The 22,556-nt window shown below is 37.5% G+C and overlaps 2 protein-coding genes and 1 pseudogene across 3 annotated transcripts in view; 2 read left to right on the top strand and 1 right to left on the bottom strand.

The window, feature by feature from the left end:
• Positions 1–13,242, bottom strand: part of LOC144052560 (uncharacterized protein C14orf132) — a 28,318-nt gene extending 15,076 nt beyond the window's left edge. Inside the window, exon 1 of the mRNA XM_077566744.1 lies at positions 13,116–13,242. Coding sequence (XP_077422870.1) covers positions 13,116–13,145 — 30 coding nt within the window. The 5' untranslated portion in view covers positions 13,146–13,242. The remainder of the gene's footprint in view (positions 1–13,115) is intronic.
• Positions 13,243–15,164: 1,922 nt separating this feature from the next.
• On the top strand, positions 15,165–15,485 carry LOC144052315 (dynein axonemal light chain 4 pseudogene; annotated as a pseudogene).
• Positions 15,486–16,745: 1,260 nt separating this feature from the next.
• Positions 16,746–22,503, top strand: yif1b (Yip1 interacting factor homolog B (S. cerevisiae)). 2 transcript variants are annotated; one of them, XM_077565773.1, is made up of 8 exons: positions 16,746–16,897; positions 17,620–17,719; positions 19,003–19,132; positions 19,216–19,320; positions 19,547–19,683; positions 19,806–19,961; positions 20,073–20,166; positions 20,718–22,503. In XM_077565773.1, exons 1-8 carry the CDS (start codon positions 16,861–16,863, stop codon positions 20,871–20,873), a joined length of 915 nt encoding a protein of 304 aa, XP_077421899.1. In that variant the 5' UTR covers positions 16,746–16,860; the 3' UTR covers positions 20,874–22,503. The 2 variants fall into 2 exon arrangements, with proteins under 2 accessions (XP_077421899.1, XP_077421898.1); XM_077565772.1 differs by having other exon boundaries at positions 16,749–16,906.
• The last annotated feature ends 53 nt before the right edge of the window (positions 22,504–22,556 follow it).

The raw sequence follows: 22,556 nt of genomic DNA, 5'->3' as shown, positions 1-22,556 counted from the left end.
TCGGCGGCACACATAATGTATGCAGCAGCAACACACATCAATATCATTGTTGGAAATAAATCACTGCTTTTTGTTTATTCATTCATCATTATATACTTGCTTGAGAAGTTTTGTTTCATTCTTATATTATCATTTGCTCATATATGCCCACCTTATGCATAAAAACATTACCAAGAAACATTGTGTTGAAATGTTGTTAAGAAAGAAAGAATGGTAGAGAGAGAGAGAGAGAAAGAGAAAGAAAGAAAGAAAGAAAGAAAGAAAGAAAGAAAGAAAGAAAAAGAGAGGGCAAGAGAAAGAGAGAAAGAAAGAGAGAGAAAGAAGGAACGAACGAACAAACAGACAAACAAAAGAAAGAAAGAGAGAGAGAGAGAGAGAGAGAGAGAGAGAGAGAGAGAGAAAGAATTTGATTTTGAAAAAATACATTTATTTTCCGCTCTCATTTACATTCTTTTCATAACACACAGCTCGGCAAGAGCAATTAAATAAATAGATTAAAAAAATAAAGAAAGAAGGAAAGAGAAAAGAAAGAAAGAGAGAGAGAGAAAGAGAAGAGTTTGTCAGAAAGAAAGAAAGAAAAGAGAGAGAGAGAAAGAGAGAGAAAAAGAGTTAGAGAGAGAGAGAGAAAGGAAGAAATAACAAAAGAAAGAAAGAGAGAGAGAGAGAAAGAGAAAGAAAGAGAGAAAGAGAAGAGTTTGTCAGAAAGAAAGAAAGAAAAGAGAGAGAGCGAGAGAGAAAGACAGAGAAAAAGAGTGAGAGAGAGAGAGAAAGGAAGAAATAACAAAAGAAAGAAAGAAAGAGAGAGAGAGAGAAAGAGAAAGAAAGAGAAAAAGAGAAGAGTTTGTCAGAAAGAAAGAAAGAAAAGAGAGAGAGAGAGAAAGAAAGAGAAAAAGAGAGAGAGAAAGAAAGAAAGAAACAAACAAACAAACAAAGAAAAAAAGAAACATTTTCATTGTTGTAGGACTGTAAATGGGATTCTCTGTCTGCTGATAAAAAATGAAAAGAAGGAAAAAGAACCAACGTCAAAAAAGAAGGGGCGAATAAACAGCCCGGCCGCAGCCAGCTGTCCCTCTTCCCTCTAAAACATCTGTCGGGGTAGGAAAAAGATAGAAAAGGAGGAGATGAAGAGAAACAAAGGGTTGAGGATTCGGCAGTACAATAATGAATGTGCAATTTACTGGACACTTCATTAGGTACACCTGAGTACCTCATCTCAAACGATATCCAGTCATGAGCTTCATCCCAAATTAATTTTTATGTGTAGTGCACATATGAGGTAGAATCAAAATATTGAAAATACTTCAGTTTGTCATATTAAAAAGAAGCAATGTTATTTTTGTTTATTGCATGGCTCTTAAGTAATGAGGTGATTGGGTTAACCTACAATAAGGTGTAGAAGTATTCTAACAATTATAGACATTTTTATGTTGTTGTCCGCCATAATGGATGTGAATAACCAAATGAAGGCAGATTGCCTTAACCTACAATAAGGTGTAGAAGTATTCTAACAATTATAGACATTTTTATGTTGTTGTCCGCCATAATGGATGTGAATAACCAAATGAAGGCAGATTGCCTTCTGACATCAGAAAAACAAATTTCACAAGCATTCACTCATTGTCCACCAATCAGGGCAAGGAAGGAGCCCTGATGACCTGACTTGTTTCAGGTGAGCCACCAGCTGTGGTGATTAGTGGCCACAGGTGAAAAGGCTTGTGGTCTGACTGGCTGTTTGTGTGTGTGTTTGCCCTTCCTTTGCTCGTTTGTTTTAGTCAGCCCCCTAATGTCCCTCTACACCAGGGATGTCAAACATACGACCCGTGGGCCGGATCAGGCCCGCAAAGGGGTTTAATTCGGCCCGCTAGCTGATTTTGTAAAGTAAAAAAAAAAAGTGTTATGTTGGACCAATTAATCCACCGGCTACATTCAAAACATATAAATTTGTAATTTCACAAGCAATCATCAGAGCTTGTACACTGAATTGCTCTAGACGTCATTATTTTACACACACAACTTAAAGTTACGGTTTGTTAAAAAAACTCGGGGAAAAAAATATGAATAATGAATAAATATGAATACGACACACAATCAACTGCTGGTAACACAAATACATATGGCAAGAATTAACATCCCTATAACTTAATTCACTGCAACAATATATATGCAAAACTGGTAGATATAACACACCCGGAACTCTTACACTCTAAAGTGTTGCCACGTTCCCTTTTGGGGATAATATATTTGCAGTTGCGCCCCGCAATTTAGAGCTGGCCCGCAAATATACCATGATTTTATCAATCCGGCCCACTTGGCAAAATGTTTTCTTTCATGTGCCCCTGAGTTAATATGAGTTTGACATCCCTGCTATATACTCATTATGTTGATGATTTTTCACAATAACTGTTAGTGATTTATTGAACTTATTCACTGCCATTGATGAATTTAGACGTCAAAAATTCATTTGAACTATTTATGTTGGTTTAATATTTTTTTTCCACTTTTAACAAGAGTATGAAAACCTAGAAAAAAGTTGTTATTGTACATTTAGAACAGATATAAAATTTGTGATTAATCGTGAGTTAACTATTGAAGTAATGTAATTAATTAAAATAAACATTTTAATCGCCTGACGACCTAATTTATAATAATCTTTTCTTTTTTCAAAAAACACTCTTTTCTTTTCTTTTTTTCAATTTTTTTTTTTTTTTAAAACTAATTTTTAATAATCTTTTCTTTTCGTTTCTAAAATAATCTTTTTCCAAAAAAAAAGGTAAGATTATTAAAATTAGGGCGGCAGGCGATTACATTTTTTTTATTGTAATTAATCGCATGACTCAATAGTCAACTCATGAGTAATCACAAATTTTGTATCTGGTCTAAATGTACAAAACAAATTCATACTCTTGTTAACAAAAGTGGAAAAAATGTCAAACTAATAGAAATAGTTCAAATGAATTTTTGACATCTATAGCCGTCAATGGCAGTGATTGAGTTAAAAAGGTAGGAAAATATTCACATTTTCAAACAATCACTTCTATAATATTCTTAGGAATTTACAATGTGCTATTTTCAAAATAGTGATCCTTTCCTTTCCTGTGATACTTGGGACCACCTAATGTAGGTGACCCCTGTTGCAGACTCCACACTTGTCTGTATAAACTGCGAGGCATGTCAGCCAAAGGGAAAAAACGTGAAAAATGAATCCTCCGATATCATCACAATCAAGTCCAATTTGCTAGCAGCGGCTCTCAAAGAGACGTGACGTCACTTTCTCTTGTCATCTGGGACGTTATTCAAATGAGTCACAAGATGAGTGTTTTCAAATAAAGTTTAGGGAAAAAATACCATCGTTATGTCTTAGTTATTGAGCCATGTAATGAAAAGAAAATACAACATCTTGAGCGTGTCTGGGGGGGAATAAAGCCGAGTGAACTGACAGAAGGGGAGGGAGCGCGAATAACACCGAGCAGGAGAAGAAAGACGATTGAGAAAAGTCCGCAGAGTTAAGGTATGGTGAGGAAAAGTGCGAGGGGTAGAAAAGTGACAGTGAGAGTGAGCCACGGAGAGGCGGGGCTGTGTTCCATGGGTGGCTGAATCTTCGCTTATCTTTGCCGGAGGCGTTCAAGCTGACAGACGAGCAACGAGCAGCAGCCCTCTGACGTCACACAGTGTGACGTTGTCCGGCTTTTCATCAGAGCCGACCGCTTCGTATGCTCCATACACGCGGCGGATGCACATAACGGATGCATCCAGGTGCACACACACACACATACACGGACATTCCATTAGAACACGTTTTAGTGGGTCAACCTACACAAGTAGGTCCCAAGGTGGTCATGTTTACTTCTGCTTGAGGTCTTTCATCATACGGCGTCCTCTTCCCTTCTGTTCCCCATCTGTCTCCCCCTCACTACACAAACACTCACTTAACATCAGTAATCCATTGTGTTCCGAGCCGTGCAACGTTCAGGGGAAGTGTGAAAATGCACCTATACAATCTAAGAATTCGAATTAAAATTAACGATTAATTGCTTGTACCAAGTACAGGACCATGAAGACGAGAAAGTATTGTGATCGCTTTTTTTTTCTTAATTGCACAAACTGCCGTAATCTCACATGTTCCTCAAATGAAGAAAAAAAGTGTTGGCTGCATAAATGCCAAAGTAATGAGTATCTCTATATAATAATAATTTAAAAAAAAAAGAAGTATGAATAATATGGGAAAATCCAAAAACAAGATAGAGAATCAACTTTTATTTACGGTTGTGTAACATGTCACTGTTTACAGCAGCCTGTTTTCCATGTTTCCCTCCTGCAGCACAGCTGAATCGAATGATCAGCTCATCAGCAAGCTTTGCACAAGCCTGATAACGATCCTGATCAGGAATCAGGTGTGTTAGTGGAGAGAAACATGGAAAACAGGCTGGATTAGGGGCTCTCGAGGACCCAACTTGAGCACCCCTGGTTTACAGTGATATTTTTGGCAATCGACAAATTACATTTTGTTGAAATAAATTATTTTAAACTGTCTTGCAAATTTAGGATAAGGGTTGTTGTCGATATAGTGGTTTACTCTCTAACTCATTTACTACCATTGACGGCTTTAGACGTCAAAAAATCATTTTAACTATTTCTATTAGTTTAAAAATGTTTTCCACTTTTGCTAACAAGAGTATGAAAACCTAGAAAAAGAATTATTGTAAATTTAGAACAGATGTAAAATGTGTGATTAATCATTAGTTAACAAGTGAAGTCATGTGATTATTTACAATTAAAAAAATTAACTTTGACTGCCAGACGTTTTCAAAAAAGGGATGCCGTGGGTGCCAGCCAATTTAAGCATTTTGACTGATCTTTCAAGGTCCACAGAAAATTATGTGTTTGGACTATGGAAACACACATACTACCAAATGAAAGATTGGACTCTCATCTTTCTTCGGAAAAAAAAGTTTGTTTCTACCTTATTCCGTTTTTGAGTAATCAACAATAGAAAATGGTTAGTTTCACCTCTGTTTTGAAACAAACGTCTTTTAACGTCTTTGGCACTCCTCCATAGGATTTTACTAAACGTTATTTAACGTTTTTGGCAGTCAAAGATAATCACCTGATGGGCCTAATTTAAAAATATATATATTAAAAATAAGGTGTGTTTAATCGTAATTAATCTGTTATATATGTACATTAAAAGAAATCTAGGTTTTCATTTTAAAAAAATAAATGAAATGGAAAAAAATTGAAACTAATAGAAATAGTTCACATGATTTTTTTACGTCTATAGTCGTCAATGGCAGTGAATGAGTTAATGAAGATATACCATTTTACCCTTTTTAATGTATCAGTCTGAAATTAACCGCCACTGATATTCATGTGGACTTGATCCAAAATCAATTTACAATTAAATGTGCTTACAAGTTAATAGCCAACAGCTAACTCGCGATTAATCGCAAATTTGATATCTGTTCTAAATGAACAATTTTTGACGTCAATGGCAGTGAATGAGTTAAGCCTGTCATTAAAACGTCCCACGGTTTGAAATGCCCTGCAATAGTGTGTGAATAGTCTCAAAAGGGGAACACATGCGTGCAGATGGGACATACATCACATACACGCACTTCTTAAAAATACTTGTGTATGTTTCATGCGCTGTTGAGCTCGGTTTCATTAACCGCGTGCTCCACTGAACATACATCGCACCTCCATCCATTCCTCTCGCATGTTGACCTGAAGTACACACTTTGGCTTTACAAATAAAGACTTCATATTCCATAAACTCAACATAATACAAACTGTTGTGTCAAAGTGTTGTCAAATGAAAAGATTTAATTAAATATATGCAGAAATATGAGGGGTTTACTAACTTTTGCGGTAGATTGCAGTTTAACGAAAACTAACAAAATAATTAAAACTAAAAATGGAGAAAAAAAATGCTAATGAAATAAAATAAAAAACAACTTTATAAAGAAAAATAATCAACTGAAATTGTACGTGAAAATGTATCTCATTTTCATTTCCGTCAATTAATTTCATACATGACCTGATTTTAAATGTTTTTATTTTAGTATAATTGTACGGCCGTACGGAAGAAGGTAGAACAGTCATTTGGAAATTCTAGGTAACTGTATCACACAATACTTGTTTATCTTTTTTCTTTTTTATAATTTTGCACTCCACAAATACTCCATATAGTTAAGAAAAAAACAACAAAAAACGATTAGAAAATTAAACTACAACAAAGCATTTTTGGAAGAAAAAAAATTCAAGCTAATAAAACTAACCAACTTGCTCTAAAAACGGATTAAAACTGACTGAACAAAAGTCAAAATAAAACAGAAACAAAGCACAGCTGTCAAAATTAATCATTTTAATTGAGAAGTATCTTGACATCAACAATCGACAACTATTTTAATAATCGAGTAATCGTTTGGAGACAAAAAAAATAATATTTAAAACTGTCCAAATTTTCTGATTTCAGCATATCAACAGTAATTGTTCACTGATTTCTGTAGTCATTGATGAAAGAAGACTCATTATCTTCTGGCTTTAATCAAAATAAGGCATTTGCAAACGTCTGTTTTTGCTTTGGAAAACAATGACCAAACTGGTAACACATCAAACCCCCCCCCCCTCCTCCCCCACCCACTTTTTTTTTTAATCACCATACGAATGTGAAGTATGACATAAACCACCAATCACTGGTTAATAAACAGTAATTGGGGGGATTCAAATGAATCCCATTAATCGATAGATTAATCGATTCTGAAATGTGGTTTCTGTAATCGGGCCACATCGTGAGCTCACAACTCCCCAAAAAACTTTTAACAATGAATCCCCAAGTGGCGTGTGGGCTGAAAATTGACACAACTTATATAAGAGGGACGCCATTGTTTCTGTCCACATGCGTGTGATGACTTTGTATGCTTCTAATCTGTCATGCTCGCCCCCTCCTGAATGAATAAAGCATTATGGGGTCTTATATTATGCGTGCCATGACTCATGAGTCATTGGCCTGTGTGCCTAATGTGTTCAGCAGTAACGTGTCCTCAGGTTATCACTAGAGGTTGGCCGTATGTCCGTATGACAGGCAGTGTAAAAAAAGAGGTTTGCATAATTGTGGCAACCTTGATGAAGACATCTACAATTTAAATCGGGTCCAAATTATATCTGAATGGATGATTTCCTTGATGAGAAGAGCTTATTTCCGAGCATTTGGCTCGTTTTAAGATGTGGTGCTCACAATATTAGCATTAGTATTTTTATTTCAGCACATGGGCAATTTTAAAGAAACTTTCTAAGAAGACTCCAGGATACATCATCAGGTTATTGCCGGTTGGACTCTGAAAAAAAAAGTTGCAACCCAGATGTTGGAGTTGCGTAACTTTGATTCTATTCCGTCAATTCCCACTAACATACAAAGTCTATATGCTGGATGGGTGGCATTTTTTTTCATTTTTCAATTGTGCACATTTTAGATAAGTTCGATAGTGCTATATTATGTCCCAGGTTCTAATCATAAAGCCTTGAATATGTATCATTTTTTACAGTCATCTCTAGGGGTGTGAATTGCCTAGAACCTGGCGATTCGATTCGTATCACGATTCATAGGTCACGATTCGATTCAATACCGATTAATCCCGATACGAATCTATAAATTGATTATTGCGATTTTTTTTTTTTTACTCAAATTTAAAAAATACTAATCAGTAAACTTGTACATGTACATTGTAAGATTTGTATGAAAATGTATTTATTTATCTGAAAATTCAAGCTTATAACTGAGCCACTGCATTTAACAAACAGGTTGCAGTCTGTTATATACATCTGCGATATATTGCCGAATCCATTTTTTCTTAGTCATCACCCACTAAATATCCGACATCCAATGGACCTCCAGATCCTGTCCGAATCGCGTCGACCAGTCGAGGACCCCATTTATGACCATCAAAATAGATTGACAAATGGGTGACCTAACCCTGGCCTAATATGGACATTGATATGACGTTCCATACTCACTAATGTGCATACAAAAATAAGTTATGTATGTACGTCAACATACTTTTTTTTTTTAATTATGCCTATGCATATTTTTTCTTGTGTGTGTTTTCTTTAATTAATAAAAAACTATATACTAATTTATTTTAAAAAGAAATTGGGGGACCCGCGAAAGTTCTAATAAGCTGACAATAGCCAGATATTGATATTGTGATTCACGGGAGTTCTCACAAATACTGTGAGAATTCATCTTGCAGAGTTAGAACATTTGGGCTTCGACGGGTATGTGGCCAGAAAATCACTCCACCTGCGTAGCTCTACCTGTGCGTCGTCAGAGGACGCGAACTTAATTGCTGATCAATCTGCTCATGGTAAATCACATTTAAGATGCTCCTTTTTGTTTTATTTTTGAAGTCATGCGATTAATTACGGAAAAAAATTTAATCCCCTGACGCTCCAAATTCTTAATCTTTTCTTCTGTCTTTTTTATTTTATTTTATTTTATTTTAATTTTATTTAATTTTATTATTTTTATTTTATTTTTAAAGAAAAGATTATAAAAAAATAAGGAGCGTCAGGCGATTAAATTTTGTAATCATAATTAATTGCATGACTTCACTAGTTAACGAAATCAATCAATTTATTTCATAATTTTTTTAAAGAAAAAAGACAATAAAAAGCTAAATTCAAATTCCAAGTAAAGCAAAAGAATGAAAGGGGACAGAAAGAAGTAAGATTTGTTTGGTCTGCCCCGATCAACTAAAAAAAAAAAAAAAAAAAACTCAGGGTTAATCACAAATTTTACATCTGCTCTAAATGTACAATAAATAAAAAAAGATATAGTTTTTTATACTCTTGTTAACAAAAGTGGAAAAAAATTTAACTAATAGAAATAGTTCAAATGAATTTTTGACGTCTATAGCCGTCAATGGCAGTGAATGAGTTAATGACACGTGATAGACATAAACAAGATTTCAATTGAAATCTTGTTCACTTTTTGCCGTATGTTTTTCACAAACTATTTTTTAAAGAGGCTGCTCCTACTTTAAATTTACTGTCACAAAAACCAAAAGAAAAATGAAAACGTGTAGTAGAGGTCACAGCTGAACTGAGCTCTCGTGGGCAAAGGTCTTAAGCAATAAAGCCTGCTGGTGTCTCACATGACGGCGGTCCAGCTTTTGAAATAAGTGTTTCTGAATTGGGGTCATTCTAACATTTTCCCGCATGAAAAAGAAAGAAATTTGGGCTTGAAAGAGTAAATCCTTTCACAAGGTCAAACTAAGGACAAAAGCCCTGCTGATGTCTTACTCAATGACACATCACCAAATAAGGGCAATGCCACGAGATAAATTGGTCACTATTGCCTTTATGTTACAATGACATGACATGAACAAGCAATGTGAACCGACAGTAAATGCAACGAGCTGCATGATCACATCTTAAGAATAGAAACCTCGAACTATCGTAAAGACATATTTAGCGGTTTCAGAAGTGGCATCCATCCCAAGCGAGGGCCACACAATGAGTGCTCCTGATTTACTGTGTTGAGAGAACAGATGGCTATCAGATGAGGCTTTCCATCAAACTCCTTCAGTTGAATGAGTTCCAATCACCGGGTCATTGGGTCAGGCTGGCCCAAGGAGAAAATGAGAAAGTATTAACAGGTGATCAATCAAGACACCTTTCAGCAGCAAAATGACTTTTCATACAAGTAATACGGGGCACTATTTTCATAGACAAACGAATGTGTGTGCTTCCACCGTCCTGATTTTAATTAGAATGAGGGGAGCCGCTTCAATTGGCCGAGAGTCAGCTGAGTTCCATCCCACAATGGCGCACAATGGAGCAAATGCCCACTTATGCTCAATTCTACCTGTCCTTGGACCCCTCTTCTTTATCACATATGTCATTCCTAGGGGTAGGAATCTTTGAATGTCTCACGATTGAATTCTATTCCGATTTTTGGGCCTGCGATTCGATTCAGAATCGATTTTCGATTAAGAATGACTTTTGATTCAAAATGATTTGATTGACAACGATTTTTGCTTCAATCTATAGATGTGTAAGGAATTGTAATGATCTACTCCAGTCTGACTCGCTAATGCTAATTAGCGTGCTACTCGCAGCACTTTTATCACTCAAAAAACGCCTCCACGCTGCAAAAAAACAACTTTTATTAAAATAACTCGATTGTGACTTCTTCCTTCTACTCTCTAATGTGGCTACAACTTAACAGTGTATTAGATCACGTGGAACCACACTGCCCCTCAGTGGCCAAACCAGGTACAACATGAACAGCGCGCCAAATAAAGGCACACACAGACAAAGCTTGCAAGACAGTATAAAATAATTGAAATGAAATAAATTTTGGTACATTTAAAATCGATTCTGAATCGTACTAAATGAGAATCGATATTTTGGCACACCCCTAGTCCTTCCCATCTCAAACATCTTCTGCAAACACAAAATCCACTTTCATTGCTATACGTACATTAATATCAATTTTTTGTCCCACCCCAAAAAAGGTTATTTTGACGCAAGCTTAAAAGTTGTCAATTCAAAAACAAAATTGTAGCAAATCCTTCCTCCAGCTAATAGAACACACGTGGGGCCGAATGCAACGTATGAAAAGACAGCATGTGGTCTAAGTAGTCCTATTCTTGCACTTAAAAGCAACAGCAATTACTTTCAAAACGTATCCAAAGGCTACACAGCCCTTGCGCTTCACTAAGGGACCTTGAAAATGACAACAAACATCCCCTCCGGCGAGCTCCAGCACTCATTGAAGGACAAAGAGCGAACAGGCTGAAAAAGGAGTGCTGTTTACCGTCATCCAAGGAATCAAAAGGAGACGTCATGAAGGGGGGAGACTCACCACTGTCAAGCTTTACACATGTGACAGATATTTCCCTCCAAACGACTTATTTTTGAAACAATAGCCTTAAAAAAAAATTAAAGCAAACAACCCACAAGACGTGACCTCAGGCCCAGAAGTCTGCCCCGTTACTTAGTGACTCAGTTGTTTAAATAAAGCCCTCGCCAAAAATGCCTCCTTGTGGAAAAACCTCACTCTCGCTCAAGTCAGCTCACACACTACTAAAATCCACTCACACACAATATTAAATGTGTCTTTCCCAGCACATTACATGAGTGGATTTTAGTATGTGTGAAAGGATTTTAGTTGTGAGGGTGTGTGAGTGTTTTTGGTTGTATGTATGAGAGCATTTCATAGTAGTTAATCCTGAATATCGTCTCTGAAGGCTGCTCACAGTCTTCTTTGGATTCGGTAGCAGCATTAGCGATAGCATCGGTAGCTAACTGTTAGAAGCGAAGCGTTGTTGATATTCTTCCACCACGCTTGAAAACTATTACGTTGACATCATTTCATATGATGAAGAGATTATTAGGTTGTGGACTTAACGGTCACATCTTTGGGTTATCATCTGCAGTTAGCATATTTATACATCAGCTGTCTTCTTTCAAAAATCACTCGATAATTACTAAAAAAAATATAAAACAATGCCAATTTCGCTTCTTCTTTTTTTTTGCTTATCACTTCTTTTTTTTTGGAGTGCTCAGTATTGTTCATTCGGTAATTTTACCGATTTGACATGTCATCATCATTGCTCTCTCTCTTTTTTTATTTATTTATATATATTTATTATTATTTTTTTAATTTATTTTTTTTATTATGATTTATTTTTTATTTTTTATTTTTTATTTTTTTTTTAAATTTTGTATGTGGGTGAGTATGTGTATGTGCATGCTTATCACCTTTATGTCCATACAATACACCTTCTTCCATTTACGGTACTTTTTTTTTTTTTAAAGCCCGAAGTATTTAAAGTCCTCCGCCCTCGCTATATCTTCCTCCAGCAGCCTCACTCTTCCTCCCTCCACTCCTCTCATTCATGCACATATAAAGTCGGCCTATTCTACCTTACTTCCGCTAATCTTCATCTCCTTTCTGATGCTTTCACCTTTTCAGATGTTCCTCCACCCAGTCCCTGCTTTCACTGTAGTTCACAATGTCATAATAATGATTCTACGTAGTCCGACATCATCTTCTGACTTTCTCTTCCATTTTTCATCCTTTTTCGTGCCTTTCTACTTCTTCCTTGCTAATCATTGTTCCTTCCTGGACCTACCCTTCCTTATGTGTAAGTATTCATTCCATCCATCACACTGCAGGCACCAGTCAACACATTTCCATCATTGCCCTTAACTCATTCACTGCCATTGACGGCTATAGATGTCAAAAATCCATTTGAACTATTTCTATGAGTTTACCTCTCTTTTTTCACTTTTGTTAACAAGAGTATGAAAACCTATCATTTTTTTTATTGTACATTTAGAACAAATATAACATTTGTGATTAATCGTGAGTTAGCTATTGAAGTCAAGCGATTAATTAATATTAAAAATTGTAATCGCCTGACGCGATTTAAAAAAACTAAAGAAAAAATTATTAAAAATTAGGGGCAATTTGTAATCGTAATTGATTGCATGACTTCAGTAGTTAACTCACAATTAATCACAAATGTGTTTAATCTGTTTTAAATGTACAGTAAAAAAATCTAGGTTTTCATACACTAGTTGACAAAAGTGGGGGGGAGAAAATGTTAAACTAATAGAAATAGTTCAAATGAAGCCGTCAATGGCAGTGAATGAGTTAATCACCCTAACCTGCTGCATATCTTTTCCATCCTTTCTGTTTCTCTGTCTGGCCAACCTGTCAAGATACTTGTCTCAATCTTTACTGTCCAACCTGGCATACTGTACATGTCATCATATGCATCTTGTTTGGCCTTTGCCACCTCCACCTTTGCCCTATATCACCTCTCTTTATATTCTATATTCTATATCTATTTTTTATCTTTTTTTTTGTACAAGAAGTTGTGTCAGTAAATGTAACTTATAGTTTGCATTGGTAGTCCAGTTACTTCCAATGGCTCAATGTAGATTGTTTTTGTTAAGGAAGACAGACAAACTAATTCAAAACACATCCTTTCTCTAACCCTCGTCTGACTATGCGTGGCCTTGAACGCAACACTTTTACTGTCATCACTGACTTCATCCTGTCGGTATTTGCAGTCATTTAAATATCTTCGCTTGCTCTGCCTTACCTGCGCAGCCATCAGTGATAACTCCATCATTCCTGGATCGATGGTGGCCAGCCTGAAGGCGGAGAGACTCACTTAGCCGGGCGGAGGGAGAAGGAAATGAGGATGAAGAAGGTCTCTGCTGTGTCGCAGATATGCTACAATAAACGCTCTTCATGCTTGATGGAATAGTTTATTCATTCGGCACATGAGCAAATACACCCCCACCCATTGCTCTGTATGGTTGTGTGTGTGTCTGGAAGGGGGGGACTCGCTCCTTTGAGCGTGCAAAGATAACCTCGCACAATTACTTATGCTGGTATGCCTTTTTGACTGCACCCCAACATCTCTTTCACTTTGTTTTGGGGGAGTTTAGTTGCAAACAATCTGGTCTGTTGACTTATTTATCTCCTTGGCAACATGTAATTTTAATGCTATTGTAAAAACATGCTGTTCTTTTTTTTTTTTTTGTCTTCTACTCGTATTCAATATGAGGATAATGGTGGGTGCAGATAGGATTACAGTGCAATGTTTTAGGAAAAACATTTTGAAATGAGTGACTAATAATGGCACAGTAAGGGAATGAAAACTCTAATATGTTAATGTAACAGGTTGTGTCCTCTAGAGGTAATGTGTTAAACACACCAGAAAATACAGACCCCCCCCAACCCCCAAAAAGACATGAAAAATCTTTAGACGTTTACTATTTAAGGTCTTCCGTAGGTTATCCAATATAAATAACTACTGTATTTGTTTTCATTGTAGTGTCTACAAAGAATATATCCAAACTACACATACCCAACAAAATTTAAAATTCATATGTAATAATTTTAACATTGAGATATCCCAAGAACCAACCCCCTTTTTAACTGTAACTTGAACAATATATTATAAAATATTATAGCTACTATCATAGCTACTATAGTATATAGTAGCTTGACTTCTGATTGCAAAACTAGTTTCCATTAATTTGTTGTATACGCATTTACAATATTTAGTTGTTTCAATGTCATAGTGGCCCTCTAAGGAAACTGTGACTACAATGTGGCCCATAACGAATTTGATTTTGACACCTTTAATGTAAAGGAAACTGCGGAGCATTCGGTTAGGCTTTAAGTACAATTTGTTGCAGGTACAACAAATTGCCTTAACAAGAATTTACTTACGCCGGAAAGTAAATGTCACATTTTATTTATCTCTGATTGTATTTTTACATTAAAAACTAACATTGGCTTGTAATGTGTGAGAGAAGAATGTCTGAGGCATGTTTCAATCACAGTACTTTATTTATACAAGTACTCGAGTTAACAGTGTGTAACACACATCTTATGAGTCATTTCCCTTTATTGCTGAGTATATTTATTTATCACAAGTACCTAAGAAGAGACCAATGAATGTGCGCTGATTCTTAAAAGTTGAAGTAAAAATGGTCATAGCTGTTAACAGCAGACCTCCAGTCCACATGTGGCCTTTACAACTATTACTACTGCATGAGAAGCGACAGCCTTTGTATGCCTTTTGAGTGAGAGCAGGGGGGGGGGGGGGGGGACAGCGTGCATGCATGTACATGTGACACAGAAGCAACTTGGGCCTTTTTGGGCACACCACAGCCCATTTGAAAAGGGAGAGGCTCATTTTTCCCTGAGGTGTAGTCAGTCCAGCTGTCAACATTGAAAAGGCAGTCACCATGGAGACATTTGGTGAGAGTGGCAAATGATATCAGACTTGAATGGTGCGTTGAAGTGAATTACATTTCATATTTTAAAATCATGAGGGTTACAATTGATTAAAGTACTTGTCTTTAGGACGAGTTGAAATGCAAATTTGTACAGATTAATATAAGGCAACGTCTGAGTGTGTTGACGAGATGCCTACGATAATCAGTCGAACTTGGACATGCAAATTGCAATTAAACAATGAAACGTCATTAAGACTCCAAAGGGTGACGTATTGTGGCGCTGCCCCCGTTGTCCTTTCGCTCGAAACAAAAAATGACGCTTACGCTGTGCTCGGTAAGAGACCACGTGAAGTAGAGCGTCGAGCCAACAACCCCAATCGTTAGTAATAATTACAATGACGGAGACTGGGGAAGCAGACCCGGAAGAATGTGGAAAGAACCTAGCGTACAGTTTCCCCATCGTTAGGCACTCAGACATGCCTGAGGAAATGAAGGAGGAGGCCATAGCGCTGTGCATTTCAGCCTTCGAAAAGTGTCCCGACAACAACGAGAGCGCAGCGAAGATGGTCAAGGACTCCATGGACAAGATGTTTGGCGTGGCGTGGCACGTCGTGATCGGTGAAAGTTTCGGCTTCGGTGTCACTCATGAAGCGAAGAATCTGCTCTACATGTTCTACGGAGGGAGCTTGGCGATTTGTATTTGGAAGTGCTTCTAGCCCTCTTTCTCCTCGTCATCGCTCACAAGCTCCAGTTCGAGCTATGAACCATCATCTAATTATTTGAATCAGAAACAATTTAGTTGAAATGATAACGTGGTGGCAACGGAGACTACTTCCTTGTTTACGCTACAACTTATTTCTTCACCTAATTTTTGAGTGGCAGCGTTTGTTTTGTCCCCTCGTTTTCGCCATCTATTGTCTGGCGGTTGTAGTGGCACAATTAAAACAAAAATGTTTTCTAATGTTTATAAAACACTACACTTGACAACTGTACACTATTGAATATGCTTTTCTTTCGTACTGTATTGTTAAAGTTTGAAAGTATATACAATCATTACATTTTATTTTAACAATTAATTGTTTCATAATTTGAATACACTATTTGTTTTATGGAAAACCATGTGAAACACGAGCACAGCTGTCGCTTAGTAACAAAACGTCTATGTCCAATATTGAAAATATTAATGTTGTGTAAATGTGCAAATCAGTATAAGAACTGAGGGTTAAAAAAAATATTCCTATAATAAACGTCCTGAATAAACTACATTTTAGTTCTGTATGTGAGACATATAGAATTAAAATGTAGTTTATTAAGTTACTGCAATAAATTGCCTAATTTTAACTATGAATGACTCTGAGATAATTAACTCATAGCCAAAAATAAAAGCTTAACAGTCGGACGATTGATTGATTTGGTGCTCGTTCAAATGCCGCCACCTTCAGGTCACTGACAACTATTGCAACTCTACAACTTCAACGTTCTCACATATATATATATATATATATATATATATATATATATATAATGTGTGAGAACGTTATATATATGTGTATATATATATGTGTGTATATATATATATAGAGAGAGACAGAGAGAGAGAGAGAGATACATACATATATATATATATATATATATATATATATACACACACATAAATATATATATATATATATATATATATATATATAATTATTTTAAATGTGTGTATATCATGTTTGTGTTTTATTTCCGCACATTGGTGACAATAAAGCTGCTACTCTTGATTTATTTTCACCAAATTCCTTCTAAATTAAAAAAAAAAAATCGTCATACACTAAGATATTTGCTTGGCATTCGATTTCCTGATTTCTGATTTCAAATTCAATGTGTTGTTAAAAACAAATATATGGAAATAAATCTCCCGCGTTGAGAACTCCCAACACTACAAGTAGCAAATATGTCCGCTGGAGGGCAGCATCGCAGGTATTCATGAGCCAGCCTGCCAGAACGCGAGCAGACGAAGAAGTTGCGTACAGTACTGTAGCTATTGGCTTGCTGAAAATAACTGGATCTTGCTGACTGCACCGGTGAGGGGGTCAGCAGCTGTCCAAAATGGATTATTCTGCAACTCCGAAAGGTTCTAGACAGCGTAAGTTACGTATGTGCTTTCATTCATCACATTATTTCTCGGCTGCTCTCATTCGCCAGTTTCCAACCGGTCAGGGTAAACTAGATTGAATGGGATGAATGCTAGCTTGTAGCATCGTTGCCGACAAACCAAAATTATCCATGCATATTGGCTGTAATACAAGTATTAAAACTGATAACAAAATGCATTTAGCCGCTACAGCAAATATAGAAAGCCTTACTTGCTGATGCACTCCTTAGTCTATGATTTTATTTGTTTGTGACTGTTCTCAATATCGATTATGATCCATTCTCATCGTTTTGGAACGTTACATTGATCCCATTGATTATTACAACATGTTTATTTCAATTTTCGTCTCAGGTCAGTTGACAGTGTTTACTGATACCGAATGGGTGTAATTTCGACTGTTTCAGAGGCAGGTGACACACATGTCAAATGAGAGTTAATTTTCAAATACTGTAGTCTAAACAATAGATAAATATCACTGGTTTCATACTATTTTGAAATGGTGGGTCCTCACTATGATGTGATTTACCTCGTGGTGATGTGATCACTTAATGGTGCCTTAGGGAGGAGCACAAAGGCGAGACTTCTCCTGCACTTCACATGTCAATAAACAAGATGTGTCAGCTGAATGCTACAAGTGTGTGAATTGGTTCCCAAACTATGCCCGTCAACAGAAAAACAAAACAAAACCGCATACTGTATTCCTCCTCATCCAGAGCCTAATGTACGTCTTCGAAATAGTTCCGTGGATGCTTCAGATGGCAGCCTGTTGTTTGAGGACACGAGCGGCTGTGGTTCACAGACATCTCACCAGAGGTGAGGCCTACCCGACACATTCAACATTAACATCTTAATTATTCTTTTTTTTCTTCTTCTTCTTTTTTTTCTCTGGAGAGCTCAGTTCATTCTGTAATTTTACCGATTTGACATGTCATCATCATTGCTCTCTTTTTATTATTATTATTATTATTATTATCCGTCCGTCCGTCTTCTTCCGCTTATCCGGGGTCGGGTCGCGGGGGCAGCAGCTTTAGCAGGGAAGCCCAGACTTCCCTCTCCCCAGCCACTTCAGCCAGCTCATCCGACGGGACCCCAAGGCGTTCCCAGAACAGCCGAGAGACATAGTCTCTCCAGCGTGTCCTGGGTCGTCCCCGGGGCCTCCTGCCGGTAGGACATGCCCGGAACACCTCCCCTGGGAGGCGTCCAGGAGGCATCCGAACCAGATGCCCGAGCCACCTCAACTGGTTCCTCTCAACGTGGAGGAGCAGCGACTCGACGCTGAGTCCCTCTCGGATGACCGAGCTTCTCACCCTATCTCTAAGGGAGAGCCCGGCTACCCTGCGGAGGAAACTCATTTCTTCTTATTATTATTATATATTTTTTAATTTTGTATGTGGGTGTGTGTATTCATTAGTTCACCTAAAACCTATTAAAAAATCCCATACCGTTCACCTAAACCGAACACTTCAGAATCCAGGAGCCAGAGTCGTGAGGCCGTCAGGAGACCCGAGGAAGGACCAAAGAAAGGCAAGTGAAATCCAGCACCGACCAGACACCACCAACCAGAGTCCTTCACCAACCCCAGAAACATCTAAATTCCAACAAATCAGGGAGACCTCAAGAGACCAAAGGAGAGACTGAGGAAAGGAAGGAAGGACAGAGTGAGATCCACAGACACCAGCCTCCACCGATTCAACGACCAGAGGAAGAAGCAGTTTGTGTCTGAGTTTCGAAAGATCCTGGTGTGGTGGATCTGGCATGCACGAAAATCTCCACCAAAGAGGGGAGCCGTCGACCCCCGCCAGGACAGAGCAAGCGCAACACCTCAGGGCCCCCCAGGCCACGGCAGCGCCAAGGGACAACCCCCTTAATTCTTCTAAGGCTTAGTTTACATTATCAGAAATGTTCGGTCCGATCACTTCATACCATCTTCTCCCAAGGAATAATAGAAACAGTTTCTATGAGCAGGCATGTTGAAGGTAGTTGACTTAATGCCTTGCACTTTTGCACTCATTAATATGTCTTAAATTTGGGTCTGTTTCAAAAAATGTATATATGAATCCCAGTTGCTGACAGTTAATGTGCATTTCTGTTGATAGGAACCAACATAGCGGACATGAGGCAGCAGCTTTTCCGGGCCAGTCCATGCTGTCCGAACCCATGTCAAACTTCGCCATGGCTTATGGCAGCTCACTGGCATCTCAAGGCAAAGAAATGATGGACAAGAATGTAAGATTGGCTCACAGATCTTTGCCTTGGCAAAAAAGAAAACAACTTGCGAGGGTGGGGAAATATTTGTTTGTGTGGTGTAGCTGGACAGATTCATCCCCATTTCCAAGCTGAAGTACTACTTTGCGGTGGACACGGTGTACGTGGGAAAGAAGCTGTCTCTTCTAGTTTTCCCGTACATGCATGAGGTAAATTGAAAGCATCCTATTCTTAGAGCTGCTCCTTAGATGATTCCGCTTCATTCTGTAACCTCATTAAGTGTGCAGATCTGAATCGACGGCCTACAGAATCTGCCTTTGCTTGACAAATTCGTACCCAAACCGGACTTGACTGTCTCGTTTGTTAGGCCTCACCAATAAGGATTATTTCCAATGACATTTCCTTTCCCACATGTCGACAATGCGGTTTTTCCAGAACTGGGAGGTGAGCTACCAGCAGGACACTCCAGTGGCGCCGCGCTTTGACGTGAACGCTCCCGATCTCTACATCCCCGCCATGGGTTTCATCACGTACGTGCTGGTGGCTGGGCTGGCCCTGGGCACACAAGACAGGTACACATACACCTTCATTGGGCGAGCAGTTACATCTCATCTCGCACTTGTGGGAGGAGCCTGTAAGTAACAGTAAACGAGGCTCAAGCTCGGCCCGTTTATGAATTTTTTTTAATTGATAGGTTTACTCCCGAGCTGCTCGGAGTTCAGGCAAGCTCGGCGCTGGTGTGGCTCATAACGGAAGTCTTGGCCGTCCTCCTTTCGCTCTACTTGGTGACCGTTAGCACCGACCTCACAACCATTGACCTGCTGGCCTTCTCTGGCTACAAATATGTCGGGTATGCACGTGCACGTTCGTGTCCCAGCTGCCGCGACAGTTAGCCGGGGTCTTTAGTTTTGTGTTTTAAATGAAATATGTGATTGTCTGAATTCTGTTTACCTTTACTCAGGATGATCATCGGCGTAGTGGCAGGACTGATGTTTGGGAGGCCAGCCTACTATCTCTCTTTACTGTGGTGCTGTGCTGCCATTTTTGTATTTATGGTGAGTCCGCACAGAGAGGCTGAGCAACGCTATTTGATTGAAACCAACATTTTGAAACATAAATCACATTTTAAGGGAAAAAATATCTGCCTCAAATAAAAAACAAATATCAAAATTTATAGAAACATGGTCTACGTATATAGAATTTTTTAACCTAATTCTGGTTACTTAATTCTGTCTGTTAGCGAGAGCCACCACACAGTGACAATTTCTTATTATATTATATTATTAGTATGGGATTTTTTTTTAATAGGCTTTAGGTGAACTGATGAATACACACACACACGCTCGCACGCACGCACGCACACACACACGCACATGCAAAAAAAAAAAAAAAAATATATATATATATGTATAAAAAACATTTTTTTTATTATTATTTTTTTAATAAAAAAAAAAAAAGGAGCGCAATGATGATGTCAAATCGAATGAACAATACTGAGCTTTCCTGGGGAAAAAAAAAACATTTGAAGAAAACACATGATGTCTATTCATTATCTGACATTTTGACGCTTTCCATGAAATAATTGGCGTTTGCGATGTATTTTCAGACCCGCACGCTGCGCCTGAAGCTTCTCTCCGAAGCGGCGGCGGAGGGAAGGCTAGTGAGAGGAGCCAGGAACCAGCTGAGGATGTACCTCACAATGTCGATAGCGGCGGCCCAGCCTGTTTTCATGTACTGGCTCACCTATCACCTGATCAGATAAATGCAGCTGCTCTGTGGGAGGAGGCGCACTCACACACACACACACACACACACACACACACACACACACACACGCGCGCGCACGCGCACGCGCACTCAAGCTGCCCTTGTGTGTTAACGGTCTGTAAGAGCATGACACTACATGCGACAATGCGCAAGAGAGAGTACCTCTCACAGAATAGCCCGTGTTTTTTGGTTTTGTACTGCCATGTTTTTTCCTTAAAACATTTTACTAAGCTGTTTTTCCACACTGTGATTATTTGTTAACTCATTCACTGCCATTGACGGCTATAGACGTCAAAAATTCATTTGAACTATTTCTATTAGTTAATTTTTTTTTCCTCTTTTGTTAACAAGAGTATAAAAAACTATATTTTTTTTTATTTATTGTACATTTAGAGCAGATGTAAAATTTGTGATTAACCCCGAGTTTTTTTTTTTTTTTTTTAGTTGATCAGGGGCAGACAAAACAAATCTTACTTCTTTCTGTCCCCTTTCATTCTTTTGCCTAACTTGGAATTTGAATTTTGCTTTTTATTGTCATTTTTCTTTAAAAAAAATTATGAAATAAATTGATTGATTGAGTTAACTAGTGAAGTCATGCAATTAATTATGATTAAAAAAAATTATCGCCCTACGCTCCTTATTTTTTATCATCTTTTCTTTAAAAAATAAAATTAAAATAAAATAAAAAAAGAAAGAAGAAAAGATTAAGAATTAGGAGCATCAGGGGAAAAAAAAAATTTCTGTAATTAATCGCATGACTTCACTAGTTAACTCACGATTAATCACAAATTTTCTAAATGTACAATAAAACAAAATTTTTTCCACTATTGTTAACAAGAGTATGAAAACCTAGAATAGTTTTTATTGTACATTTAGAACAGATCTAAAATTTGTGATTAATCGTGAGTTAACTATAGAAGTCATGCAATTAATTACAATTTTAAAAAATTAATCGCCTGACGCGATAAAAAAAAAAAGAAAAGATTATTAAAAAATTAGGGGCGTCAAATTTTAATCGCATGGCTTCACTAGTTAACTCACGATTAATCACACATTTTATATCTGTCCTAAATGTACAATAAAAACAATTCTAGGTTTTCATACTCTTGTTAACAATAGTGTGATTTTTTTTTTAAACTAATAGAAATAGTTCAAATGAATTTTTGACGTTTATAGCCGTCAATAGCAGCGAATGAGTTAATTAGGATTTTTTTGGGTAATATTTAAACGTGTGCTGTTTGTTAGAAGCTGCAATGATCTGTAATCAAGTCTTCTGAGCTGACTGAATGCACATGCGTAGACGAACTTAACCCACTTTCTTTATAATTCAATGAAACCAAAAGCACATTCAAGAGTGACGCACACAAGTTTCCAACAATTGTCTGATTTTTTATCATTTGATCTGGACTCAAATGTACTTCAGGTCTGTTGGCGTGGTTGTGCGCCAACTTCTTAACCTTTACGTGCTATGTGTCATGTCCACACGCTTGGCTGCCTGCTAGTGAAGCCGTGTGAAATATCAAGTAGCGCTCATGTTGTTTTGATAGCCTTTTAAGAAACAATGTAAATTATTTGTTGCTTTTCATATTGAAAGTCAGATGGAATAAAAGCAAGAATTGATAGTATGTGGTATTGAACAGTGAATCAGAATGTGACAGACTAAAGAAGACAACGAGAG

Source organism: Vanacampus margaritifer, chromosome 5 (genome assembly GCF_051991255.1).
Source record: "Vanacampus margaritifer isolate UIUO_Vmar chromosome 5, RoL_Vmar_1.0, whole genome shotgun sequence".
Taxonomy (NCBI): Eukaryota; Metazoa; Chordata; class Actinopteri; order Syngnathiformes; family Syngnathidae; genus Vanacampus; species Vanacampus margaritifer.
Note: the sequence above shows the minus strand (reverse complement) of the source record. Positions and strands in the feature narration are given on the sequence as shown.